At 49.3% G+C, this 27,980-nt stretch overlaps 1 protein-coding gene across 1 annotated transcript; it reads right to left on the bottom strand.

The window, feature by feature from the left end:
- Nucleotides 1-1,577: 1,577 nt before the first annotated feature.
- ODAD4 (outer dynein arm docking complex subunit 4) lies at nucleotides 1,578-22,842 on the bottom strand. The gene is made up of 12 exons (XM_019747772.3): nucleotides 22,500-22,842; nucleotides 20,682-20,813; nucleotides 20,277-20,427; nucleotides 19,528-19,589; nucleotides 19,055-19,220; nucleotides 17,488-17,712; nucleotides 17,108-17,315; nucleotides 11,699-11,785; nucleotides 10,238-10,434; nucleotides 7,319-7,419; nucleotides 4,695-4,779; nucleotides 1,578-2,255 (listed from the first exon to the last, which is right to left on the bottom strand). The coding sequence occupies exons 1-12, from the start codon at nucleotides 22,611-22,613 to the stop codon at nucleotides 1,702-1,704; spliced, it is 2,082 nt and encodes a 693-aa protein (XP_019603331.2). The 5' UTR covers nucleotides 22,614-22,842; the 3' UTR covers nucleotides 1,578-1,701.
- Between the last annotated feature and the right edge of the window lie 5,138 nt (nucleotides 22,843-27,980).

Below are 27,980 nucleotides of genomic sequence, written 5' to 3'. Positions count from 1 at the left end.
TTTTTTGTTACAAGATAAAATACTGTGTATCTTGCTTACTGAGTTTTTTTGAGACCTGTGAAATGTTGCAACTGAAATTCCCCACTTGCCTCACCCAAGTCCAGGCCCTGTCCCAGCCTAAATTCAGTCTCAGCCCAGCCCTGCCGGGAATTGTGGGGACGGAACCAATGGCGGAAGGGACAGATGAATAACCATAGTGAAATCCTAACTCAGCCTCTGAGGCAGCTGCCACTTCCTGTGAAGCCGCTGAAAGCTCTATGGATTTTGGAGAGCTTCCTGTGTACCAAGTGCTGTGCTAAGGACTCATACTGAAACAGGGCCCGGTTGGGACCCCCAGAAAGGAGGCCTTGCAATGTCTGTGGCCTTGCCGCTGACTGTCCTTGAGCTTAACAATTGATCAACCCCCTCCCTGTGGTTTGAGCTCAGAATGTCCCCCCAGTTCCCGGTTTTAGGTAATTATCCTGAAACTTACGCTTGCTTACTAGTCACAATGCCCCCCATGCTTGCCAATTACAATCTTTAAGGTCTAGCGGTTCTTTCCAGGTTACTGTTATCACTGCTCCTGGGTTGATGACCACATTGGAGAGCCACATCACCAGAGGGAAGGCTCCATGCAGAGCCCCTGGAGGAATGTCCAGATTTTCCCTTAAATATCCCAGGCTAGTCTGAGAATGTTAAGGCAGTTTTTAGAGGTGTTCACCCGCTGCCTTCTCAGACCATCGGTGCTCTGATAATAAATGCTTAATCTATGACCCAACTTCTCTGTCAGTCTATTGGCTGAGCAGTGCAGGCAGCACGAACCCCCGGGGCCCCTTTGGCCATTGGTTTCAATACAGTCCTCACAGAAACCCCTGGGGCAGGTACCCCATTCTAGGAGGAGGAAGTAACCTTGGGAGCCTGACATTTGACTGTACCTGCAGAGGTGGCACAGGTGAACCAGCTGCGTCTCCTAAACCCAGGCTACTCCCCCTTCTTGGGCAGGAACCTTTTTTCTTCTGGGCTCCTAGAGCACGGTGCCCATGTCAGTGCCAGCATTCATTTCATTCTGCTTTCAGGCCTTAGAGGTTTACAAGGAGGTCTCCCTCACTGAGTGAGGGCTGAGGCTGTCCCATCATGATTTCTTCCATAGAGCCTCCCACAGCACTAGCACACAGTAGGTACTCAACATGATGAACCAATGGCCCACGACTGGGCAGACATGCCTCTACTCCTTGCCCTCTCCTCCCCCTTTAAGCTGTCCTGATTCCTTGGTCCTCATCTGTTTCTTCACCCTCTTGAAACCCTTTCTTAGTACCTTTCTCATTCTTCCATGAGGTCCTTGGACAGGGCCTGGGGAAGAGGACCACACTTCACAACTTGATCACACGCACTCTGTGTTAGGCCTTGTTTAAGGGTCTATGTGTTTCTCACCCAGTCAGGGTAAGGTCAGAGTTCTGGTTGGGAAGTGGTACCCCATGCTAGGTCATTCATTCTCTAAGGCTCTTTTGAGAATGGATGGAGGGTGAGGAGGCAAAATGACAGACCAGGGTTTGTAAGGGTGAACGATGTATATTTAAAAGGAAAACAGTAACAGAAGGAGGCAGAGATGACCTATAGAGCCCAGACCACATTTTTTCCTCCACTTGAAAGTCTAATTTAATAAGAGCCCCCTGGCCCCTGCAAACACCAGCCTCCTGATCCTAATGCCTACTGACGTTGGCTTCATTCATCTTCCTTTTCACCTTTTTCCATTTTTCCAGGATTTTCTGTTTTCATTTCTCCTATTTCTCCCAATTCTGTTTTCCCCAGTTCTTCTGAGTCTCTCCTGCCGGCTTCTGAAAGTTTCTCCTTTAGTTCTTCCAATTGCCTTCCGATTAAATCTTCTGAGAATTTTTGGTCCAGATCTGATGGCCTCCTGTAAATTTCTCTTGATTCCCTTCTGCTCACTTCTGACAGTTTCCTGCCCGCTTCTTCCAGTCTCCTTATGGCCAGTTCTCTGGACAGTCTCTGGGCAATGTCTCCTGAATCACACCCCATGGCTCCCAGTTCTCTTCTTAAGGAGCTGCCTTTTTTTCTCTGCCTCTTTTCTTCTTCTTCGTCGTCGCTCTCTGTGGTCATCAGAGCTTCGTGAGTCAGCTCATCTTCTATCTCCTTCTCACTCTCAGTTTGCCTTCTTTCCCACTCCTTGATCACCTTCTCAGGTCTGCCTCTCTCTCTTCTCGCTGTTTCCTTCTCCCTTGTCATCACTGATGTATTATCCATTTCATCAACCTCTTCTGAAAAACAAGAAAAAGGAGTGAAGGAAGGTAAAAGTTTATCTCTGGGCCTGGGTGAACCCCGGCTTGTGAGGGCCTGTGCTTCTAAGAGAAGGACCCCTTTCCAAAAGGAGAGAAACGGGATCCTCCATTACTGAATGCCAGCCTTGTTCTGGGCATCGTGTGAGCGGCACAGATGATATCATTCGGTTGTGATGCAAGTGCATAGTGTCATCGATTTGAGTTTGCAGTCAAGGGACCTGAGATTGATGAAGAGAAATCACCCCCCATGGTCACACTGCAAATAAATAAATAAATGCAGAGCCAAAGTTTGAACCCAGGATATTCTGCCCCCAGAGCACATTCTCTTTCCCTACAAGAAACAGCATGGGTGCTGGGAAAGGACAGAAGGGGTCTTTTTTCCAGTAGCTTCATTCTGCATTTCTCTGTGTCCCTGGAGCACATTCATCATGTGTTGGGAGGTTCCCTGTAAAAATATGAGCAGACTGGTCGCAGCAAATTCAGCTGGAGAGCTATTTACAAATCAGAGGGACCCTTGCTCCATGTTTTACCAGCTGCAGAGGAAAGTCACCAATCCCCTCCTGAGTCGCCCTCACATTCTCTTCCTGGAAGCCCCTGGTCTCTAAGGTGCCTGTAGGGCCTCTGGGTTCACAGGGGTGGGGGGAAGGCGCCATTTGGTGGTGAAGACATATGCAATGCTGCCACCTGCTGTTCTGGGAAGGAAGTGCCTGGCAGCTGCCACTGACTGCAAGGCCTTCCCAATTGGTTTTCAGGAGGACACCCCCAGCACACGGCCTGCCGAGGTTGGGAAGGGCCGTGTGAGGGAGGCTCCTTGGAGCATCTGCTGTTTGCCAGCTTAGTCCCTTCATGTCTATTGCTCCTGTGGCTCCTGTGTCTCCAAGGTCATGAGGGACAGAGGCAGAGCCTCTCTGAGGGAATCCAGCTAGCACATGGCAGACACTGGATAACAAAGGGCTGCTCAAGTGCCCCAAACCCCACACCCAGATTCCCACTACCATGCCTGGATCAGAGAGGGCTTCGGCCTTGGTGTCTGGAGGGGCCTGTCCCCTGGGTGTACGGTGTCCCAGCCCTGGCTCCCCTTCACTGCTGTACAGCTAGGGGGAAGGCAGCACCGAGAGCAGACAGATGCTGTCCTGGTACCAGGAACAGTGTAGAATCATGGGGGAAAGCCTGGAGACAGAAAACCACTGTGGGACTTCAACGCCTCTGCCTCCGTGTTATCCATTAAGGCAAGCAAATAATAAAACTTACTTCATAGTGTTCTTGAGGGCTCAGATAAGTCAGTAGATAGAAAGTCCTGAGAAGAGTGCCTGACACATAGGAAACACTGAATGGAGATCAGTTTCTGTATTACCCATCCCCTCCAGGACTCCCTGCTGAGTCTGTGGAGCTTGGGGTCCCAGGTCCCAGCTCCCTCCTCTTCCCTCACTTCCTTCAGAGAGCCCCAGTAGGGGGGGAGGGGGGAGCAGGTATCAAAGGCCTCTTTACTCCCTGAGGCCTTGGGAGAAAGAACCTGATAAAGCGGGTCTGCCTCTGCACCTCAGTTCACTCTTGTGCCCCTCTGCCCCCAGCCCCCACCCCTGTCCTACCCAGGCTGGCTCTAAAGAGCAGTGCCCCACAGCAGGAGACAGTGTGGCTCCGACTCAGACTGCAGCGTGATGTGGGCAGATCACTCAACCCCTCTCAGCCTCCACAGCCTCCAGGGTGGTCCCTACCTCCTAGGGGGGTGAGGACTGAATGAGATCATCCTGTCTGATGCTTGACCCAGTGCCTGGCATACAGGAAGAGCCCCCAAAGTATAAGTTACTGTCATTCTACCTCTGTCTTTGCCCCTGCGATTCCCTGCCAAGTATGCCCTCCCTTTCCCACCTGGCACCTGGAAAACTCTTGGGCATCTTGGAGCCTGAAGCGGGTGATTCTTCCCACTTGGAGCCTTCCCTGTCTCCCCAGAGAAGTCGGGGGGCTTTGCTCATGCTCACACAGAACAGGTCCTGCCATTCAGGATTCGCCAGCAGGAGCCCATTCCGTGGGCAACTCTAATTGTCTGGCTTTCCCACTGGATAGCCTGTGGGCTCCTCCAGGGCAGGGACCGAGCCTCTGTCTCCCCCAAATCTCACACCTTCCTGGTGTGTGACAAGTGCTCAACAAACATTTGATGAATTAATTGAAGAAATACAGGCGTGGGCTCTCGGGGCAGACAGCACGGGCTCAGACCCCAGCCTGAGGTGGGCTGGATCGCCTCCCTCTCCTGCCCCAGAGAAAGGGTGGGGGTGCTGGTGGCTTGGAAATTGGAATGCTCGGTAGACAGTACTAAGCCCTGGGACTGGAGAAGCTACTGGAAAGTGCAGCTGGGACTGACAGTAAAGAACACAGAGGGAGAATTATGAAGCCGCGGTCTCAGGGGCTCCAGGAACTTACTTTTCTCTTTCTTTGCTTTCAGCAAATCCCTGTAGCTCGTTTTCTTCAGCTCATCAATGATGCCCTTGTTGGCATCGTCCAAAGCCTGTGGGTGGGAGAGGAACCGGTAAACTCTCCTAACCCCATTTGGCACCTAACCTCCCCTTTCACCCAAGTCCCAACCCCAGAGGCAGGACTCTGCACTGAGCCTGCCCCCTCGCTTGCTCCTGGCTCCTTTGAAGGCTCCTGCCTGGAGGTTAGTTGGTGCCTAGGGACATGGAATTCCCCAGGCTAAGTGGTATGAGATATGTGACTGCAGGGAACTGAGACTTCATTTCCCTTGAGTTTAGGCATGTATTTGGGAGGATTGTCTATCTACTGATTTCCACCTTTTTACCTAACGCTTCGTTTGGCTCCAGCCAATGCAAAGAAACACTACAAGCCCCTAAGCTCACAGCAAGGCAGCAAGCAGCAGAGGAAACAGACACACACCGCGGGTGGAGCTGGGAGCTGGCCTGCCTTCAGAGGGGCCGCCAGTGGGGCCTGCGACTCAGCCTGTGCTTCTCTTGAGGGTAGGCTCTGCCTTCTTCCTCGGGTCTTGCACAGAGTGGAGCACCAGGAAGCAGTCGGAATCGTCTACCTGAATGACCACCAGGCCTGGACACTCTCCTGCAGTGTTGGGCTGCCCTCCTATACACCTGCCTGCCTGGAAATGCCAATCCAGGGGGGTGAAAGGTCAGGGACCTGGTCCCATAGGGAGTTGCTTACAGGTCTGGGGCTGTTTGGCCTGACAGGCACTTCTCCCTGCCTATCAGCCTTTTAAAACCCTGCCCAGCCTTCAAACCCTCCATGATAGGAAAGGCCCAGGCCTGCCTCCCTGCTGGGGCTTGCTCTCGCTCTGAATCCCCTGCCTTCTATTGCACTAGTCATAGTGCAATCGGGTTTTGTTTTGGTTCAATTTTCCTGCTAACACCGATCTTCCTGAGGGCCAGGACCACAGTCGTCACCTTTGGGCTAGACAAGCCAGATCAACCTGTGGTCAGTAAATATTTCTGAATTTAATTGCCATGCTATCTCCAAATATTTGCAGGATGATCATTTGGAAGAGGATTAAATGAGAGAGACCACATGGCTGGTGAAGGGGAGTGCTCTGCCTCTGGAGACCAGATTTCAAGGCAAGGTGCCCATTCGGGGCGCTGACCCCCTCAACAAAGTAAGACGACAGAAATGTGACAGGCCTTAGCTGCCTTGGGCTGGATGAAAGCAGGGCATGGACTGCCACGTGATGGGGTCTCTTGGGAGCGATTTCACCGCCATGACAAGGAAGGAATGGCTTCACCACAGTGTTCACAAACCTTGAGCTAGCCCCCTAGAAATCCAAGTGGCTTCTGTGCCATGCTCAGGACTTCAAGTCCAGCCTGGTCCACTGACTGTCTGGGGTTCTTTGCCCCAGTGACCCGGCCTGGGGTTTCTTTCCTGCCTTCCACAGATCCCTCAGCGCCTCCAGCCTTTCGTGCCTTCAGTGCTCTTGCCCCTTCTCAGCCTGGCAAGACCCCGCCATCCTTGTCCTTCAAAGCCGGCATGAGGCCCGCTTCCGTCTGGAGCTTTCTCGGGGTGTCACTTCCCAGCGTACCTGCTCCCTTTCCTGAACACCTACTGTACCTCCAGTGTGGTTGCTGAGGCCATGCCCCTCGTGCTGCCCCCGAGTTATGCCATCTGGCCTCTCTCAACCATGGGGCAGGCTCCAGAGGACAAGGGCCCTGTTTAGATCACTCCAGCAGATGCTTACTGGGGTCTAGCCACGTGCTGGTGGTGGCTCTGGAATTTTGACATGGGACAGCTTTGAGGGAGCATTCTGGTCGGCAGCGAGAGGTGAGGTGGCCAAGGGATTCATGCTTAGCTGCCGGTGGATATGCGAGGTTAGCGTGCTGACCTACTGAGGTTGTCCATCTGCCCAGAGTGGCTCTGGGAGCAGTGGCTTCACCTCTGGTCTCTGCCTCCTGAAGCTTACAGCCTGGGCCAGCACTGCCCAACAGAAATTTCTGCAACTAGGGGACACTCAAGGTCTGTACTACGTGGCACCCACAGCCATGTGCAGCTAGGGAGCACTGGAAATGTGGCTGGTGTGACTGAGAAATGGAATTTTAAATTTTATTTCCTTTTAATTCTTTTGCATCTAAATAGCCGCACGTGGCCCACAGCTGTTTTATTGAGCAGTGCAGGGGAGGCAATCACACTATATTTCTCGCTATCTCCTGGAGGAGGCAGCAATTTTCCAAACTGCAAACTGTAAGATCAATTTAGAAGGTCTCAACCAGCATGAAATAAAAGAAAATGAAAAAATAAACCAGAACAGAATAGGAAATATCAGCATACATAATAAAGGTAAATATGTTTACCTTTGTGAAAGGTAAAACTTTCATTTCTATTTTTGTTTATTTCAAATAAAACTATGTGTCAAATAAAACTATGTAAACTGATGGCAGTGGCAAACATTTGAAAGCCACTGTCCTACCTAGAACGTGTCCTACAGTAGGTGGGTGTAACCAGTGTCTGTGGAATGGCCAGCTAGGAAGGCCGAGGGGCTGAAGGGCCGCCCAACCCACTCCCCACAGCCCTGGGCCCAACTGGAGGGAAAGGCTCACGCTGATGATCGCCTGCTGTGCCTTGTTGTTGTGGACGAGTTTCGCTTTCTCCAGAGCCTTCTCAAAGTTGTTCACGGCCGACTGGAAGTCTCTCAGCTTCACTGGGGAGCAACGGGAGAGACACAGCACAGGTAGGTGGTGACAGTGTGTGTTGCACGAGGCAGCTAGCTGCCCTGCAGGGGCCAAGCTCCCGCAGGAGCCCCTGGCCTGCCTGGCCACTCCCGGGGCCAGCTACAAGCTTGTCTGAGCTGGAGTTAGTCCCCGGCCTCAGGCGGCATCCGGAGCTGCCCAGTGCCACCCTTTCCATTACATTCTTGGGCCGCCTCCCAATTAAGGACAGAACCTGGGAGTCTAGGATCTCAGGCCATTCAAAGAGGTCTGTGAGGGAAGGGGGCCTGTGCACACATCAGGTGTCTGCAGGGTGGGGGGACAACTCCATCTTGCCCCATCTTAGATAGTCCCAAGAGAGGAAATCTGTATTTTAAAAATCTTTGCTCAAATTTTTTAAGAATGCTTTGGAGACCAAACGAAATATCGAAGGGCTAGGTGACTCAAGGGCCAGGGGCCAGAACCTCAGCTCTGGAGCCGTTCCCGCCGTGGTGCAATCTGAAGCCAGACAGAAGGTGGCTCCTCTGAGCTCACCCACCCCACCAATTAGTGCTGGAGCTGGGACTGCAATGACTGACTGCCCTTTAAAAGAGTTTCATTTCAGGACGGAAGGGCAAAGGTGCTCACGAGCTAGGGGCTGGGAAGCCCACATTTCAGCTTCTTCTCTGCTTTCTCTTATAATTGAATATACCCAAGGTCCACCCCCCACCCAAGCATTGCTTTGGGATTCATGGAGGGCCTTGTGTCTGTAAGTTAAACTGCCGAAGGCTATCCCATTGGAAAAGCAATTCAAATGTAATTATGACACTGCAGGTCTGTAGAGAGTCATAATGCTTATTCAAGGGAGTAAAACAGAAATACTTTTTTTTCATTTTAACTGAATCTGTCACCTAAAGTTATCTTGATTCTGGGAGCTGTTTTCCTCTTGCCCCCACCCCCACCCCCTTGCATGCACAAATCCACACATTTGCACCTACAATTTTTGTTAAGTCATAAATAGGCTTTTCCAAGGCCTGTAACTGTTTCTCGTCACTGTTAGAGACACTTCTGGGAAGTTGATGAGAGGGCAGGAAGGAAGAGACTAATGCCTACTGAGTGTTCGCTCCATGCCGGTTCCTGTTCTCAGTGCTTATATACTTAAGTATTATCTTATTTCTTCATACCAACCTATAGGTACATACCATAATTATGCCTACTTGCAGAGGATAAAGCAGGCACAGAGTGGCATTTGTCAAAGGTCCCTGAGCCAGGACGGCCCAGAACCCAAGCTCTGCTTGCCTGGTTGTGCTACCTCTAGAACCCAGTGGCTCCCAGGCTGCTGCATTTGATTTTGTAGCCCCAGCGTGGAGACACTGAGACCGGCAGTGAGTGGCCTGGTTCTCCAGAGGCCCTCAGGGCCTAATACGTCCTCCAAGACTTGGGATAATGTGAACGCTGAGGGGTATATCCCGTCTCCCCCTCAGCTTGACAATGTCCTCCTAAGAACAGGAAGGCGTTCTAGGAAAAACCACAGTAATCATGTCTGTGATTTAGGTTTAAAGCTTTCAGTGGTTTTCTCTATGCTTTTAAGAAAGAATCTATGATTTGTGATGAGGCCCATGAGGCCTGTGGATCTGGCTCCTCATCAGCCTCCTCCCTCGAGACCTCCCTGGTCCTCAGGAGCTCCAGCCGACACTGGTCTCTGCTTCCGCTTCAGATCAGCTCAGTGCCTGCCCACATTCCCAAATGCTGTTCCTTTGTCTGGAAAGCTCTGTCCTCAGCTCTTAAAACAGCTGGCGCCTTCTCATCCTTAAAGTTTCTGCTTAAAAGTCACTTCCTCGGACAGGAGGACAGGAAAGTGTTATTGGTTTTGTTCCCTACTGTACGCCCAACTCGGAGCCTAGGAGGTGCCAAGGGAGTATTTGTGGTATGAATAAATGAATGAATGATTATGCCCCCTGATCAGAGAGTGCCAGTCACCTTTTTCCCTCCCTGGGGGTCAGCTGCACACCTGGGACAGGGACGGCTTAGCACCGTGATTAAGAACCCAAGCTCTACAGTCAGACGGAACTAGTCCCAGCTCTGGCACTTATTAGCCTGTGACCTGGAGCATTTTCCTCGTAACTTTGTATTGTGAAATATTTCAAATATACACAAAAGCAGAAGGAACAGTATAATGAACCCCTATTACTCATCACCCAGCTTCAACAATTATCAAAATATCGCCAATCTCTTTCATGTATTTCTCCTCACCACTGCCCCTTGCTGGTGTAATTTACATAATTATAAAAATGCACATATTTCTAAGTATACAGTTAAATAGTTTTTAGTGAATGTATACAGGTGTGCAATGATCACCACAATCCAGTTTTAGAACATTTCCATCACTCCAAAAAGTTCCCTCCTGTGACCTGGGGCAATCTGCTGAAACAATGCCTCAGTTTCCCCATCTATAGAATGAGGACAGTGATGCCTCTGTCATTGGCTTGCACAGTGATTAAATGCAAGAATGCTGGGAGATAAAGAGTACTAAGGAAGAGGAAGTAGTGATGAGAACTAGGTGGTGTGCTGGTCGGCAGCTGAGCTCCTCCAGGGTAGGGGCAACTCTCAAGGTGCCCCAAGCTCTAACCGAGCTTAGCCCAAAGTAGGCACTCACCACGTGCTGCTCAAATGGGGGAAGGGGGGTGCTGATCCCCACTCTCAGAACCAGAAGTAATCTGGGCAGGGGAACACTGCGATGGTAAGTTTGGGCCTCAGGATTTCCAGCCCGGGTCTGGCAGCTGGGCCTAAGGGCTGGGAAAGATAGGGTGTCTGTGTTCTCTGAGGCCATACCTTGTGCTTGTGCCACCAGAACACTGGCGTTCAGCTGCCACTCAATGTCCCCTTCTTCCTCGGCACACTGCTGGGACTTCTCACCGTAACTCTGGGCCTGCCAGGCCTGGTCCAGCTCCAAGTAGCAGCGGCCGATCTCATGGAACAGCCAGGTCTTCTCCAGGGTGGTTTTTGCCAGAGGGATCTTCTCCTCCCACCTGAGGACATAAAGAACCAGGTCAGCTTCTTCCACTCTAACCCTCCCGAACCCACCCCCACACACACACTTGGCCACAGGAGGTCAAGGCCACCTCCTGGGTGGCAGAATAAAAATTGTTCTCCAACCACCAGTTCTTTTAGATACAGGGGTGGAGCTAATAAGCATTAACATGTTTTAAAACTCAGAAAGCTATTTTGGAACATCTATGGGATCGAATTTGATACAACAATTGAAAATAAGGTTTACAAAATAACATTTAAATAACAAAAATTGTATTTAAGAATATTTAAGTGCATGTAAGAGAAAAATCAACACAGAAGAAAGACTGGAATGAAAAAATATCAATAAAAGTGAGAGAGAAAAAATTTAAAAATTAAATAAATAATAAATAAAGAGTAGGATTAGAATTAGTACTTATCTTTCGACGGTGGAACTGAATAACACTTCTTCTACTCTTCTGTATTTTCCAAATTAACGTTTTAATAATGAGCCCGTATTTACTATAAAACTTTTTTATTTTAAAACGATACTAATAGGTGGGTGAACTCTCCTACTCCTCTGTCTTTTGGCACATAGACCCCAGGGGACAGTCAGGAAACCAAATGAAGTGTAGCAGAGGTAACAAGTCTATTTCAACCAAGTGGGGAGGGCCTGAAGGACAATTTCTCTCTGCACTGAGCAGCCCCCGGAGCTACCTCTCCCAGCGCAGGCCAGTCTCCAGGTCAGGCCCTCCTCCGCGTCTCCCTGGGGCTGAATCACCCCACTGTCACTAGCCCCAGGGTTAGACATCAAAAGTCCAGCACTTGGGTGACGTGGAGAGTTCAGACTCTATTCCCATTGACCCCACGTAACCACAGAGTCACATAGTGTCAGAAGAGCTCCTAGACTCAAGGAGTCCACTGGTTCCTGAACTGGCCCAAGGTAAAGATCACCTGGAGTCGTTGTTAAAAACAGATCCCTGAGTTCCAACCCTAACCTGTAGAATCAAACTTTCCAGGGAAGAGGCCCAGTAATTCACACACCTAACAAATGCAGCTGGTGATTCTTATCACTGGGACATTTTGAGAAAACACGGATTCTAGTCCATTAATTAAACTGATGAACCCCAGAGTTTACAAAGTGGCTTGCCCAGCAGAGCCAGGAGGCAAATGTGGGTCTTCCTATGCTTCTTTTCCTGCCATCCTGGCCCCAGGCTGGGAGTCTGGTGTGAGAGTGGGGAGTTCTGGCCACGAGGGGGGAAGGGGTAGTCCTTGGTCACTCACGTGTCAATGGCTTGCTGGAATTTCCCAACTCTGGCAAAAACCCTGCCAATGTTGTCAAGGGCTCTTGACTTGGCATCAGGAAGGTCACTGAGGGGAAGAATCATGACAATTATTCACTAGAAATTGGTTGTTGGGCCAGCCCAGTGGCTCCGGTGGTTGGAGCGCCGTGCTCCTAATGAGGAGGTCTCCAGTTCGATTCCCACATGGGCCAGTGAGATGCGCCCTCTACAGCTAAGATTGTGAACAACTGCTCTCCCTGGACCTGGGCTGCTGTGAGCAGCTAGAGGTTGGCATGAGCTGCCGTGGACTGCCCTGAGCGTCCATGAGAGGCCGGCGGTGGCCAGTGTGAGTGGCTGGCAGCCATCGTGAGCTGCTGTGTGCTGCTGTGGGCTACCATGTGCTGCCGTGGGTGGCCCGCAACCATCATGAGCTGCCAGCAGCCAAGAGCTGCTATAAGCTGCTGTGAGCGGCCAACCAACAACTGGCGACCGACTGCCTCAGCCGGGGTAGCACAAGGCTCATAATACCAGCATGGGCCAGGGAGCTGTGTCCTACATAACTAGACTGAGAAACAACGGCCTGAACCGGAGTGGGGGGCAAGGTGGAAGAAAGGGGGGCCCAAAAAAAAGAAATCGGCCATTTTAGGCACAGTGGAAACAGAAAAGAAGTCAAAGACAGGGGCCTTGGTCTTCGGGACTCGTCCAGTTTCAGGGTCACGCCCAGGCTGGCAGGCTAACACCCAGGCCCTATGCCCTGTGGCCAGGAGTGAACATTATCAGGACATTTCCGGAGGTGATTAGTCAACAGCTTGCAGATAAGTTCCTTTGATGTTCCTTTGGTAGTAATTCCCCTTCTAGGAATTTACCTCAAGAAGATAACTGTTACCTCAAGACGATAAATGTGAGAACACTTATTAAAGCGGTGTTTACAATAAATACACATTGGAAACAACCTAAATGTTGTCAGTGCCTCAGCACTGTATGGGGTGGGGGTGGGGGGGAGTCCCTGATACAGTAAGTTAACGTCAGATGATAGGAGTGTATATACTATGTGTATTGCCCCATTTGTATTAAAAATAAATATGCGAGGCCTGAAGTAGGATGCTGTGCTCCTGGCTTTGGCAACGGAGAAAGGGGCCTGGAGGGAAGGAGGGCAATGAAAGTAGCTCTAGAAGCTGGGAAAGGCAAGGAAACAGACCCTCCCTTACAGCCTCTAGAGGGAGTGCGGCCCTAAGAACACCATGATTTCCGCCTAGTGAAACTGCCGTCAGACTTGTAACCTCCACAACTGTTAAGAGAATAAAAGTGTGTTGTTTTAAACCACCCCAAAATAAGTACATAAGCAAAAAGTGGGCATTTTTAAAAGAAGAGAGAATGTAAGTCTAATTATAAACGATGGTTACCCAAGGGAACTAAGAGTATGAGGGAAACTTCTATTTTTTTCTTATTTTTTATTGGGGAATATTGAGTAGCAGTGTGTTTTTCCAGGACCCATCAGGTCCACGTCAAGTCATTGCTTTCAGTCCAGTTGTGGGGGGCACAGCTCAACTCCAAGTCAAGTTGTTGTTTTCAATCTAGCTGTGGAGGGCGCAGCTCACTGGTCCATCTGGGAATCAAACCGGCAACCTTGGTGTTATGAGCACTGTGCTCTAACCACTGAGCCAACAGAACACACGAAACTTTTAATTTTAAATGTAAATTTTTTACAGTATTCACATGTCACCAGGAAAATGAGCTATTTCTCTAAAGAAAAAGACAATTGCGACCCCCTAAATCAATTCTTTACCATGTGAACATTCTGATCTCTGTTAAAAATTACCGCCTTCCGAACAAATAAAACAAGAAAACCTTCCCCCAATCCCAGATCCCCTCCACCAGCAACCCCTCTCACTCTCTCCCTTCCCATTTCCTCTGCGCCCCTCAAGGCCCTGCAACCCAGAGGCTGCCATATCTTCCATGAAACTCCTCTGATCCAGTCTCCCTGTGTGGCCAGCTGCCTTTCTAAAATGCAAGCCATGGCTCTACCCACAGCGGCACTCACACACATCTGCGGAGTCCCACCGCAGCCCTGCAGCCTAAGTGCCCACAAAGATGTCGTCACATAAATTCCTGTGCAAGCTGAAATACCTTTCTGTGCAGCCACTCAAAGAATGAGACCTTTCCCAAGACACATTCTTTTCCAAACAAACAAAAGAACCCCCACAGAAGTGAGTTGCTTTTGTTTTAAAAAGCCTGTGTATGTAGAGATGTATATAAACATGCAGGTAAACACATTGAAAAGGGCCCAGAAGGACACCTCTCAGCATAGTCCCAGGGAAGGATGGTTGTGGGGGGCGGGGAAGGGGGAAAGAGGGGAAGGACTTTCACGTTCTGCTCTCAGCACCACAGAGTTGTGAATCAAGTACAGCACTGTAGTACTTGTGCAAGATCAAAGGCCCTCAGTACCTTCAGGATCAGGTTCTTCCTCCTCAGGGTGGCACCTGGTCCTCCCACTCCCCACAGATCCTGGCCCCAGCCCCACCAGACTACCTGCAGTGCCCCAAGTCCTCCAACCATGCCATGTCCCTCTTCCTAAGGTGCCCTTCTCCCTCCCCCTCATCCCCTTTGCTGACCCTCCTGTCCTCTCGGAAGCCCCCTCAGCTTCCAGCATTGCTCCCACCGGCCTTTCTCCTTGGATCCTCAGCCATACTTGCACCTGCTGCTCTCACAGCACCTCTGATGTCAGCCTTCCCTTCCAAAGTGGGTGCTCTGTTATGGTGTAAGGAATGAATGAATAAGTTGTAATGCTATTCATAACAATAACATGTAATAAGGTAGCAATAAAAATAATAATGAGACAGCATGCAATCAAGTCATCTATAGAGTATTTGGAGAAAGAAATGAGGGCTGGGGTCATTAAAGAAGTTACTTTGACAAATTTGGGTTTGAGCTGCATCTCCAACGATGACAGGCTTTTGGGGGGAGGGGCAGAGAGGGAGGATCATGGCCGATTAGAATGAGGAAGCACATGGGGCACCCTGAACTCACAAGACTGGAGGCCTGTTTGTGGATGTTAAAAAGAAACTAACTTTGTTTAAGGAACACTGCTGTTTATTCAGCCACCTAGCACACATTTTTTAGCGCACATGCCCACTTGTGGCAGGTATTGGGAAGAAAAAGGGAACATAAGAGTCTCGTCCAGAGTTTCACAGGGCAGGGCAGGATACAGGTGGAGTGTGGAGAGGGAGCACAGAGAAGGGATTTCTAAATTACCCCTCAGGAGCATGGAAGGCTTTTTCGAAGGGAGACACTTATTTAAATTATGAAGGATGGGTAGGATGGAGTTGATGAAGAAAATCCTGGCGAGTGAAAAGGAGGTCCCATTTAGGGACTTCAGGAGAAGAGCCACAGGTGTGGGCTGGGGCACAGATGCCCAGGGGCCTGGAGAGGGCTGGGTCAAGAGAGAACAGGACAAGTCAGGTCAGGAAGGGCGGCAGAAATGGGCATTTGAACTCTATCCCAACCACTGGATTTGTTTTGCACAGAAGGACCAGCTGGGCTGCAGGAAATCCGGGTCAGAAGTGAGGAGGGTCTGGGCTGAGCTGTGGGAGGGAAACAGAAGCGCAGGTGCTCCAGGAGACGGCAGGAGGAGGCACGGACAGGACATGGGTGGGCTGGACGTGAGCAGCGAGGGGAGGGAGATGTCTGGGAAGCCGCCTGGGCTCCTTGGGGACTGAGGGGCCAATAGTGCCATCCTCACACATAGGGAACCCTGGAGCAAGAGGCCTGGAAGGAAGGTAAGGGATTCCACTTTGAACATGCTAAATTTGGGATTCCTGTGGAACATCCAAGTGGAAATGCCTTGGAATCAGTTGGACATGCAGGTCTGGGGGCTCGGGAGGGAGTCTGGCTGGAAGTAAAGACAGATATATGGCTTTAAGGCATGGGACATAGTTGGATCCAAAGAGCCGTATATTAATGTATCTTAATCTGCATAATCCCTGTGAGTTGGTATTATTATGTCTTTACTATAAATGAGGAACCTGAGAAGGTGAGCAACTTAATTAAATCCACACAGCTTCCGAGTGCCAGAGCCAGAAGTCAAAGTCAGGTGTCTCCAACGCTGGTTGTTTGCTTGTTTTCTACTCCTGGGATGACCAATGCATGATACTCCTGCTCCGCATGGTGGAGGCAGGCGAGAAACAAACCGGGAATAAACAGATTGCAGGGCTCAGATGAGTAAGAAGGAGAGGGCATGAGGCAGGCAATCCAGGCAACCCAGTTTGACCCAAATGGAGGACTGACGCCAGAGGGCTGTGCAAAAGTAGGCTCAGAGAGGAATTTGAGTGCCAAGCAAAGGCGTTTGGTTTTAACCTGCAAGCAATGAGGGGCCAAGGCCTGTTTGTCAGCAGGGGAAGGGGGGTTGACAGATGAAATGCAGGGCATCACTGGAGGGGACAAGTGGGAGCAGCTGAAGGCAGGGAGAGCTGAGAGCAGACCTGTGAGTGGAAACAGGATCATGGGAGACTGAAAAAGGCTCAGAACTGTGGGGCAAGTAGGAACCGTGAAGGAGAAAATCATGCATGACTCCAAAGGTTCAAACCAGGTGCTCAGAAAGTCATGGTACCGCTGAGAGTGGGTCAAGTTTTGGGGAAGAGCTCATTCCTGGGAGAGTTGATACATGTACTCTACATGCCCTCCCCCCCTCACCCTATGAGGTGGGGCTATTACTATGTCCATCTAACAGAAGAGATATTGAGGCTGAGAGAGGTTAAGGTGTCTTGTCTATGATGCCACGGCTGGGAGGTACAATTCCAGAGCCCAGGCAATTGGTCAGTAGAATGCTTTCTGAGGCCCTGCTGGGTCCGACTCCTGCCAACTAGGTCCAGCCTCCTCTTGGCCACTCTTCCCCTGGCAACACCCTGTGCTCTCCAGCCTCAAGCTTCCTCCCTCCTGCCTCAGGGCCGTCCCACAGGCCAAGTGTGTTCCCCAACGTCCAGCCAGGTCCTCCTGGGATGTACTTCTCATAGCACTGGGTCCTCTACTTTTCCTCCATGACACTTAACACAATGGCTATTTATTAGTTATGTCACTTTTTATTTGACACCTGCAGGGAAATGACGTTTGTGTCTGATCACTGTTGTGTTCCCAATGCTAACAGCATCTGGCAGGTCTGAGGTTGAGGAATGCTTGTTGAGATGGTGTAAGAATGAAAATATCCCTAAGAACCAGGCCACTGGGAGCTGTTTGGAGTTTGGGGCCACTGCTCTCCTCTTTGTGGCCCCCCTAAAAAAGCTGACAGTCCCGGTCTGCCCCTTATCCTTAGACCCGGGCTGGTGGCGCAGCCCCAGCAAAAGGGCGAGATCTAGCCCCAGCCCCATTCCTCTGTAGGCCCCTGGGCCTTGGCCGCTCCGCCGCCCCAGTGACTCACTATTCCTTGGCGATCTCCAGGTCCTTCCTGTGGCTCTGCAGGGCTGCTACCATCTGCCCCAGCTCCATCTGGGCATTCCCCATGCAGCTGTACAAGTTTCCAACCAACTCATCCTTGTTGGGAACATCTTCTTTGTTCCATTCCAGCACCTTCTTCAGCACTTTCTCCGCTTTCTGAAGGCTCCCTTCAGCGCTGCCACTGGTCAGCACTGGGAAGGAAAAGAGGTGATGTGAAGGTAGGAGCAGCCTCCTCAGGGCTGATGGGAGAAACTGCCTCCCCTCAGATAACTACGCACAGCCCGGGGAAGCCAGAGGCTCAGGCTACTCTGTTGCTCCTTCCCCTCTTGGAAAAGGTCCCACCCCTCTGAGAATACCACCCACGCATGTCAATGTCCTCCAGGCTCTTGAGGATGTAATGGACTGTCTGCGAGGGCCGGCGTTTATGCTCCCGCAGCCATTTCTCTTGCATCAGATTCCGGTCGCGCTCCCTGGCGTAGATGGGCTTCTGCTGCCTCCAGAAGTTACTGCGGGTGTCCAGGTAGTTGATGCCCGTCATGATGAGGTCCTCCACGGTCAGGCCACGCTTGATGGTGCCTTTGATCAGGTCTGTGGGGAAGGGTGTGAGGAGAAACCAACCAGAACAGACATCTAAGCGCGTCGCCTCCTTGCGCCTTGGGGTCCCTGCTGCGGGGCCTCCTGTGGGGCAGTCTGCCCAGCTGGAGTTGTGGAAACAGTGAGGAGAGCAAGAGCACGTGGGTGGTAGAGTGGGTCTATCTGGGGCCAGTTGAGGCCAGGGCCCCCCTTTCAGGCACTCCTATGGGACAGAGCTTAGCACATGGGCCTCTTATGGCAAGATGTGAGGAGCTAAAGGAAGGGACAGCTGGTGGATAGTCCCCAAACCTCAGGGCTCTCCCATTTCAAGCTGTGTTCCCAGAGAAGACAGAGTCTAAATGCAAGACCTGGCCCAAGTTGCCAGTACCAAGTGATTCCCTGGATGCTAAATGGGCCAGTGCAAGCTGGGAACTGGAGGGGTGTGCCCAAATCCTGCCCGCTGCCTGAGCAAAGGTTAGAGCTGGCAGCAAAGCTGCAAGTCCACTTGGGGAAATGTTCAGGCCACCCTTTCCCTCCATAGAAGCTCCTCTGCGGGAGGGAAGCGTTCAGGCCTGTTACAGGCCTGTGCCAGCAGTGAAGCTGCTCTTGTCACACAGATCTACAGATGACCTTGGAAGTCAGTTCTGGGGAAAAAGGCATCTGATTCAAGGGTGATTCTTGCCCAGGCTTATCAGCTAATGGCAATATTCTCATCCCTCATCTTATATGAGGCATCCATTTCAAGGCTCCGTCCTATTTCCTGTCACTGCCAGCACAGTGTGGTGGAAAGAGCATTAGACTGGACGTCAGGAAGCCTGGGCTCTGGTTTCGACTCCACCCCTAACTTGCTTTGTCACCTTGGATAAGTTATTCCCCATTCAGGGTCTCTCTTTCTGTATCTATAAAAGGAGGGGTTGGACCAGATGAGGTTCCAGACATTCTAATACTAGTGTCTTAGGATTCGCCTTCTAGTGCTTCCCAGCTGGATTCCTTTGTCCTTCATACAGACTGAAGGCCCAGGGGATGCCCCTTCAGAAACCCTGGTGTAGAGGAACCCAAATCTCCGGTGTTCCCTCCCAGGGTACCACATCATTTAAGAGCACTGATTCTGAAATTGAACTTCCTGGATTCAAATCTGACAGCCGTGTCACTGCTTCCCTATGCATAACTTTAGGTGAGTTACTTAACCTTTCTGTGCCTCAATTTCCTCGTCTATAAAATGAGAATGTTAGTAAAACTGTCCATAGGTACATGTGGGCTGATATTATATGATAGGCTCTGTCTCCACTTTGTGCATTGCGCATCCACCCCAGATTCCCTTTGCCCCATTCCCTGAGGCAAACGAAGTGTCCGGAACCTTCATCCAATAGGAGCTTCTCCAGATACTCCTTGTCCACGTAGAGCTCGCCCAGGAGCTGGCGGACAATCTTCTCACTCTTAAGCGAACCCTTCCGCTTAGACTCTGTCAAGGGGTGGTATAAGAGCTGTCTCACGGGATATGACTTCTGCTGGGCTTTCATACTCTAGGAAGATAGAGCAACACCTGAGAGAGGCTCAGCAAGGAGCACAGAGAACCCTGTCAGGGTCTCAGAATCTGTGATACCAGACTCCTCCTCCCGGAACTCCCTATGGGCCGAGCCCCATGGAGTGTGTCTGGTCTGGGAACAACTAGACTCCTAGGACCCCTCAAGAGCTGGGACAGAATCCCATGGCACCCGTGATAGGCAGGAGAGTTGTTCCCAGGCAAGAGGGCCTCTAAAGGTGTGTGCGCCTCAGGCACACGTAGCCTCGTCCCTCAGAAGGATGTGGTGTCAGAACCTGGGTCCTTACCTCAGCCTGCTTGCTTAAGAAGGAGAGATCCCCTTTGTTCTCCAGCTTAATTGAAGAAGGACCTGCAAGGACAGAAGTGGGGGCTCAGGTCATCCAGGTCCTTGGCATGACCTATCACATATTTTTATGTGGAAATGTCTGCCTTTGGTAGGGGGGTGGTAGAGGTTGTTGCAAAGCAGGCTCTGAGCCAGCCTGACAGGCAAATAAATGGTACAGGATGTTTGGAGCAATACTTCTGTAGGAGGTAGGCAGCCCCCACTAGTCCATGGCAACGAGGGGAGCTCGCCAATCCATGCCATTTCCATACTCTGCTGCCCTCTGGCAAGCTCTGGCTCTCCTTCTTCCTGTCCCCTGCCACTGAGCTGATAGGTAAGGCCAGCCCTTGGTGCACAGGCAGTCGGGAGGAAGCCAGAGACTAGGGAGGACCAGACTCTAGACTCCATTCTATCCTATGACACCAGGCCAAAAAAATAAAATATATATATGTAAATAGTTTGTGGTGAGGCAGCAGACGCCCATCTGGCTTTGAGGAGAACCAGACACTGCAGTGCTCAGACCAGTGGATGGGGGATTGGTCCTCCCAGTGGACAGCTCCTAATCCTTAACAAATCAGCAGCACCAAATCCAAACATGGGACTCCCTGTAGGCCTCCTGGTGGGTGTTCACCCAAGGCACCTCAGGCCTTCCTCCAAACCGAAGGTATTCCAAGAGACTTCCTGGATACTGGCATGGGCTCCATGGTCACTCACTTCCCACTGAGTTGTTGATGGCTTCCTGGGCTTTCTGAATGCCCACTTTGAATTCCCGATCAGGCCGCAGCTTATAGCCTTGATGATAGAACACCAAGGCGAACTCAAAGTCTCCCATGGTATACAGGGTCTCAGCCTTTTGCAAAATCCCCTGAAATGAGAGGAAGTCCAGTTGAGGTGGACAGACGAGGCCTTACAGGACTCAGGTGTGGTGGAATAGAAGGGTCCTGGGTTGAGGGTCAAGGTTGGAATACAGAGGCAGGGATCTAGGCAAGTGACCTATGAAGAGAAAATGGCATGAAACTCTAAGCAGTCTGGCTAGTTCTTCTACCACTTCTAACCAGAGGCTGCTGCAGACAGTGGCAGTGGTGAAAGCAACAAGGAGTCCTCCACCCATACAGTCACCTTGCAGAAAGTTGGGTCACCCTGGAGTGAAGCCTCAGCATCCTTCAGGGATTTCTCCAACTCTCCCATCTTCAGGAAGCACTTGGAGCGGGCAACCAGGCAGTTCTTGTCTCCATTCTGAAGGTGAAGAGCCTGAGAAAGGAACCACTCAGGTTGACAGGTACCAGGCAGGGCTAGGTAGAACTGGACTGGAAATAGCAGCCCAAACCCTCCTGCCAGAGTTTCAAGCGGACTCCTTGGGGCAGTAGAAACAGGTCTTTGGATTTCATCAGACCAAAAGCAGCCCAATATCGATCTTTGCTTAGTCAACTGGATTATCTGTAAGTGGCTCATCCTGAACAAGGTCAAATCACAAGCTTTGTGGAAGCCACTGGTTGCGATGTGAGAACATGCTACTCTGTGGACATACCGAATTTCCCCGAGTGTCTGGGATTCCTCCAGTTCACTCAGACAATAGAGTATGTTTGGTGCACACCAAGTTCAACTACAAACCTGAAATAGCTGCACAACACACTCAAAATACAATCCAAAGGCTAAGCATTATCAAGGCTGACAAAACCGATTTTAGGACAATCTGCAACTCGAGTTAGCCATTCCACTAGCCCTCCTTTTACATAGCGTATTGAGGATGAATCACTATTTCAGGGGATTAAGATGAAAATGCTAGCAAAACTGAAACTGATTTGGGCCCTAACGTGGGAGCAGAATGCTTCCCTACGCCGCATGTCCTCTCTCCTCCTGTTTGAGATCATTACCATAGTCTGTGGAGTACTGTCCTTCCTGACGCTCGGACTGTATCGACCCCTTTCTAAGACCTTCCTACTTTTCCAGGAAGAGGAAATAGCTACTTACTTTCATGGAAAAAGGCCACTTCTAAGCTATCTTCCCTCAGGGTGTTTTTTTTCTCTCTGTCTGAGCTTCTCGGGGATGGAACATAGAACATAATCCAGAGAGAGGAGAGTGGGTAGGGGCAGGGCTCCTCAACTCAATTGTTGACTCATCTGGTCAGTCATTTCTGGTTTTAGTGTGGTTGGTGATCTGAGGGTAGCAATTGAGAAGCTTGACTTTAGCAAGAGTCTTGGGGCTGATTAGAGAGCTATTCTGCCACTCCAGTTGGAATAAGAAGCGGGCTATTTGTTGTAAAAGACATTGTTACATGAACATCTAATAGCTTACTTATGGAGAGTATAGTCCATGGTTTGCATCTCAGCACTGGAGTCTGAGTGCCTGGGGTTGAATCTTGCCTCTGCCACTTGCTAGTTCAGTGATCTTGGGCATGTTGCTCAACTTTATCAGTTTCCTTATCTATAAAATTGAGTAATAGCAGTACTTCTCCCATAGGCTTGTAATGCACTTAGCAGTACCTAGTATCTTAAAACAGCACTCAATCACCTTAGGGTGGGGTGGAGCAATTTACACTAAGGTTGTGTGTAATAACGTTAGTTATTTACTGATCACCTTCCATGAGCAACTGTGTGCCAGACACTTCACTTCTTCAAGAAGTGTCCCAGCCAATCTCCCTGCCGATGATAGGAAGTTGAGGCTGCTCTGTGGAAGAAGGCCAGCCAATCACCAAACATTTGAGTAAAAAAGTAGAAGAGGTCATTGTTAATGCACAGAATGGTGGGTTATTAAGGATCAAGCAGAACGCAAGTGGGAATTGGAAGAAAATGGCGGGGGGGGGGGCGCTTATCTGTCACAGTGGTGCATCAATCAAGAACGAGTGAATAATAGAAATGATAGGGTCCTCCATGCATCATCAGGACCTCGGTTCAGAAATCCAAAGTGGTGATGGGTGACAGGTTCAGAGTGACTCACATTGCTGAAGCTAAGAGCGGCTTTAGAGAACTCCCCGCAGAGATAAAGCCGCTCGCCCTCCTCCATGTAAGAGGGAAAGGTGCTTCGCAAGACTTCAGTTTCTGGGTCCGACATGATGACGAGATTCGGAGACGCTGAAGTGGAGAAAGGTAGGAAAAGAAGGCAGAGAACCTCTGGTTTGTGGAAGCCCAGTCTCTTAGCAACCAGGAGACGTGACCTACTTCCGGCCCTGCCCCTCGATCGTGCGGGGGAGGGGGACAACCGCCGCCACTGTGCGCTGGCACCGGTGCCGCCAGAGCGTGTGTGTCGGGTAGGTTTAAGGCGGCGGTGTTTCACAGTGTTTGCTGTTGCGTGTTCCATTGGTTCTCTCCGTAGTTGAATCTTGTGCAGAGTTTACAGCCAAGAAAATAGGAAGAGGATTGGAGGCAGAATTCCAAACAGGGATAAGGCACATATGGCAAGGATATGTGCACCGCGTGTACCACCATCGGAGGGAGAGAGCACTGGGCTTGGAGCCGGAGTAGTACTTGGACAGTCTTCACTCCCTAATTGCGTGACTGCAGGCTGGCATGGAAGGGCTCTGAGCCTTTAAGTTTCCAACTGCGAAGTGAACGTGAAGGTAATAAAACCTTCTGAATGTAAGAGTTTGCATGAGACAATGTGGAAAATAACGTTGGATTCAACCTTCGATTTAACACATTTAATGAGTGCCTGCTAGTGGCAGGCCCAGATCAACGCCTTTCCTGACATTTCCCCCTATCTCCTCCCAGCCTCAAAAAAAAAAAAAAAAAAAAAAGGTGGAATAGGTTCTTCTAGGTTCCAATAAACACCCTGCTTTTACTACATTACTTTTAAAACATGTGACCTATATTATGGCTGCTTGCAGAAGTGAAGTGTCTGGCACACAGTTGCTCATGGAAGGTGGTTAGTAAATAACTAATATCGTTATACATAACCTTAGCATAAATTGCTCCACCTCACCCTAAAGGAATTGAGTGCTGTTTTAGGGTACCAGGCACACTGCTAAGCACAGTACAAGCCTATGGGAAAAATACTGGGAACTTTTTCCCATGGGAAAAGTTATTTCTCGATTTTATACATAAGGAAACTGATAAAGTCGGGTAACATGCCCAAGATCACTGAACTAGCAAGTAGCAGAGAAAAGATTGAATCCCATGCACTCAAACTCCAGTGCTGAGGTGCTAACCACCCGACAGTACTAAGGCAGGGAACTTGAATTTACAGAATTCAACTGTCTGGCAAGAGTAGGAGCTAAATAAATCATTGTTAAAGTCTAACTAGTAATAAGATATCCTTGACTACCCGCACATACACACAACCAAGAGTACATGTAGAACTCAGGGAATCTGAATGAGATTAGTGGATTGTGTCACTGTCAACTTTTGGTTGTGTTGTTGTACTAAAGTTTTGCAAGATGTTCCCATTGGGGGAAACTGGGTAAAGCGTACATGGGATCTCTTTGTATTATTTCTTACAACTGCATATGAACCTACAATTATCGTAAAATAAAAGGTTTAATTAAAAGAAGAATGCTTCTTTAATACCAAGATAAACAAATAACATGGTTCCTTCCCTGCAAGGGTTCTGTCTAGGGAGAGAGATGCATAAACAATAATGACGACCTAATGTAGTATTCAGTTACTCAAAGTTCTGTGTGCCTGTGAGGGACATGAGGACAGAGTGGTGTGAGGCTCAGAATGCTCCGGTTAGGGTTTCAGATGGGTCAGAGACAGTTTCACAGATGGGGTAACATTTGAGCTGAGTGTGAATAGGGTGGGGCCTGAAAGACCTAAGTAGAGAAGGAGGTGAGCGAAGGTCAGACGTGTATAAGTTCGTTCATAAGGCATGTAGGGAGCAGTGGAGTGAAATGCACTGGAGTGAAATGCGTCCTGCTCTAGGTTGTTAAGAGGGGTGCATAGATTAGTTGAACACACTGCTGAAGTGACCAGCAGTTAATTGAAAAAAAAAAAAAAGAACTGCTGCAAAGAGAAAAGCTATAGATCCAATGCAATCCGTGAAAATCCCAGCAGACATTTTTTTTCCAATAATTGACGAGCTGATTCTAAAATTTATGTAAAAATGCAAAGGACTTACATAGAATAGCCAAAACAATTTTGCAAAAGGACAAAGAGAAGGTATACTCTCTGCTTTCAACTTCTTAAAAAGTTAAATATATGTCCCAGGCATTTTACTCCTAGGAACTTATCCAAGAGAAATCAAACCTGTATGGGAACATTGCTACCGGTAGCAGCTTTATCTGTCATAGCCCTAAACTGCAAACATATCTGTTGACAGGTGAATGGATGAAAACATTGTTTACCTGTATAATGGAATACTATTCAGCAATAAAAAGGAAAGAACTATTGATACATGCATAATATGGATAAATCTCAAAATAATTATGCTGACTGAAAGAATTCAGACAAAAAGGACCATATTATTCCCTTTATGTAAAATTCCAGGAAATGCAAAATTAATCTTTATTGCCCCAAAGCAAAATGGTGCCTCTTGAGAACATGGCAATAGGGCAGGGCAGGAGAGAATATAAAGGAGTAAAAGGAGACTTGGAGGTGTAAGGTCTGTGCATCATCTTGATTCTGGTGAAGTTTTCATGATGTATTCATGCATTAAAACTCATCAAATCGTATGGCTTGAATATGTAGTTTATTGTACATCAATTACACATTGATAAAACTGTTTTTTTAAAAAAAACAATAAAATAACAATAATAATGTGTGCTTTTTGGCAGTGTACAAAGCACTTTGTAATCTTCACCATACTCGAGTGAGGATGGGAGTCAGGCAGTGTTTTTCTGGCTTCACAGATGAAACACTAAGGCTGAGAGAGGTGTCAGGGTTTGCCCTAACCACACAGCACCAGGATATAGGTGATCTGAGCTGGGACCCATGCCTTGGGTGGGATTGGTAGGGTAAAAAGCTCTGGAATTGGAGCTGAGCCTATCCCAGCAGGGCTCCTTATGTTACCTCTTGTATCTTATTTTACTGTGAAGTGGACCACAGGTACAGAAACACACATAAAACATACATGTACAACTTAATACATAATTATAAAATGAACACCCATGTAATCATCATACAGGTAAGTCAAGAAACATATTGTCGGGGACAGCCGGTTAGCTCAGTTGGTTAGAGCGCGGTGCTCTTAACAACAAGGTTGCCGGTTCAATCCCCACATGCACCACTATGAGATGTGCCCTCCACAACTAGATTGAAACAACTACTTGACTTGGAGCTGATGGGTCCTGGAAAAACACGCTTAAAATAAATTAAAAAATTAAATAAAAAAAAGAAACATGTTGTCAACAGAGGCTCTTCCTGTGAGGCCTCTCCCAAATCACAGTCCCAGCCCAGCATCTCCACCTCCTCCCCAGGCAACCACCCCCCTCCTGGTTACCACCTTGGTCTGAGCCCCCATCATCTCTCTCTTGAATTACCTCCATATCCTTTTAACTAGATCTCCTTGTTTCACCCTTACCTCCGTCCTCCACCACACAGCAGTCAGAATATTCCATTTAAAATGCAAGTCAAATCATGTCATTCTGTTCAAAACCTTGCAATGGTCCCCCACTTCACTCAAAATAAAAGCTGCTTTCCCCATCATCTGTCCTCCAGCCACCTTACCTCCTTGAAGAGGAAAAGAGCAGAATGCTCCTTCCTAGGGCCTTTGCTCTGGGTGTTCGCTCAGCCCCAAATGGCCTGGAATTGGCCTGGAATGCTCCTTCTCAGCCACTTAACTGACCCTCTCTCCTCCTTCATGTATTTGCTCAAATCCTTTGCAATCAGGCTTACCCTGACCACCCTATTTAATACTGCAACCCACTTGCCTTTTATCTTCCGTTCGGGAATTCCTGATCCCCTACTCGGTTGTTTTTTATGTAACACAACTTTCTGATACACCAAATAACTTCTTTATTTATTTTATGGATTGGTTATTGTTACTGGTTACTGCTATTGGTTATGGATTGGTAAGCTACTCATGGGTGAGCATATTTCCTTATTTCATTCACCTTTGTTGCTCCAGTGCCCAGAACAGTAACTGGCACATTGCAGGTACTCAGTAAATATGTGTTGAATGAAAGAACCATGGTCCAGTTCTTTGTGATAATCATTTCCTTGCTTTTCTTGTAGTTTTTCCACCTGTGTATCCATTCTAAGTAATACAATTTAGGGTTGGTTGTTTTCACTCTATGTAAATTGTAAATTGAATCATACTATATACTTCCTATGTTCCACTTTCTTTTACTCAACATCATGGTTTTGTTTTTTGGGGTTTTCTTTGGCATCCCCTTCTTACCCACCACTTTCCTCCCCACCCCATGGAGTGCTGCCAGTTCAGCACAATAGTACATTCTGTATCCAAGAGCCTCCGCTGGCTGCAGCCCGCAGCTTTTGGCTGCCCCTCCAGACAATGGCAGAGCCCAAAAGGCCTGATAGCCGCTGACAAATGTATGTGAATGACCAGCTCATAGGAAGTGGCCTTCAATAGCCTGATAGCTTCTTGTATCCTGACATTGTGAAGGCCCACTTCCTGTGCTTCTCAGAAAAGCAAGGCAGAGCTGGGGTAGGGGCAGAGGCAGGGCTTCCCTGTCTACTCCCTGGGCCAGGCTCTCCTACAGTATTCAGCTGGCTCCCCCAAGGAGGCCACCAGTTTCACCTGTTTTCTGATTCAAGGGTGAATTCCCTGCTGGCCTCTGACCAGTCCCTCCACCTCCTGGCCAAACCCCACCCAAACCTAGTCAGAACAGAACGACCTATTTCTAGAGTTTCCGTGATTCCACCGCTTTGCTCAGTACCCCCTTCCCCTCCCAATTCCGGAATCTCAGGCCTTCTGCTGAGAAAGGCATTCCCATGTCTACTTGCATCTCTGCTACATGTAACACACACTTCCTGATGTCCGCTGGTCACTCTACTCTGAATGATAACTTCGATAGGCTTACCAAGGCGTATTGAGTCACCCCTTCAGCCTCACCTTCCCAGACTGACCAATCACAATACCTTCAGCTTCCTCCCTGCCGCAAAAAGCAAAGGGCAGCAAGACAGCAGGGAAGCAGGGAGGCCTCCTCTCTCTCTCTCGAGGCTCCAACTGGACTCAGGAAAAGGCTTTCCCAGGTTATGCCTCCCCACACACTTTGCCTACCAGCAGAAGCTGGTCGAAGGGATCAAGACCAACTAGTAGGAAGGCAGGAGCAGAGAGGGGAACTAATGGACGGACTGTCTCTGTGGAGTCAGGCTCTAGGCTAAGAGCTTTCCCCTCGATTACCTGGAGACTTACGTAGTAAATCCTCCTATTACAGACAAGGACACAGAGAAGTCAAGTCACTGGCCCAAGTCACCCAGCTAATAAGAGGCAGAGCCCTCCTACCCCCAGCCTTACTTAGCACTGGTAGACAGGCCTAGGTATAGGGGAAAGGGGAGGGTACCATTTGCCCACTCCTCTCAC

Source organism: Rhinolophus sinicus, chromosome 12 (assembly GCF_057876585.1).
Source record: "Rhinolophus sinicus isolate RSI-liver-muscle chromosome 12, RSI-T2T, whole genome shotgun sequence".
NCBI lineage: Eukaryota > Metazoa > Chordata > Mammalia > Chiroptera > Rhinolophidae > Rhinolophus > Rhinolophus sinicus.
Note: the sequence above shows the minus strand (reverse complement) of the source record. Positions and strands in the feature narration are given on the sequence as shown.

What these genes read in the sequence shown, in the direction of transcription:
- ODAD4 (XM_019747772.3), bottom strand. Translation starts at nt 22,613, where the DNA reads ATGTCGGACCCAGAAACTGAAGTCTTGCGAAGCACCTTTCCCTCTTAC. An exon ending in CCGCTCTTAGCTTCAGCAAT is followed by an intron (nt 20,814 to 22,499) that starts GTGAGTCACTCT and finishes TTCCTTTCTCAG; the next exon opens with GCTCTTCACCTTCAGAATGG. An exon ending in CATCAACAACTCAGTGGGAA is followed by an intron (nt 19,590 to 20,276) that starts GTGAGTGACCAT and finishes CTGTCCTTGCAG; the next exon opens with GTCCTTCTTCAATTAAGCTG.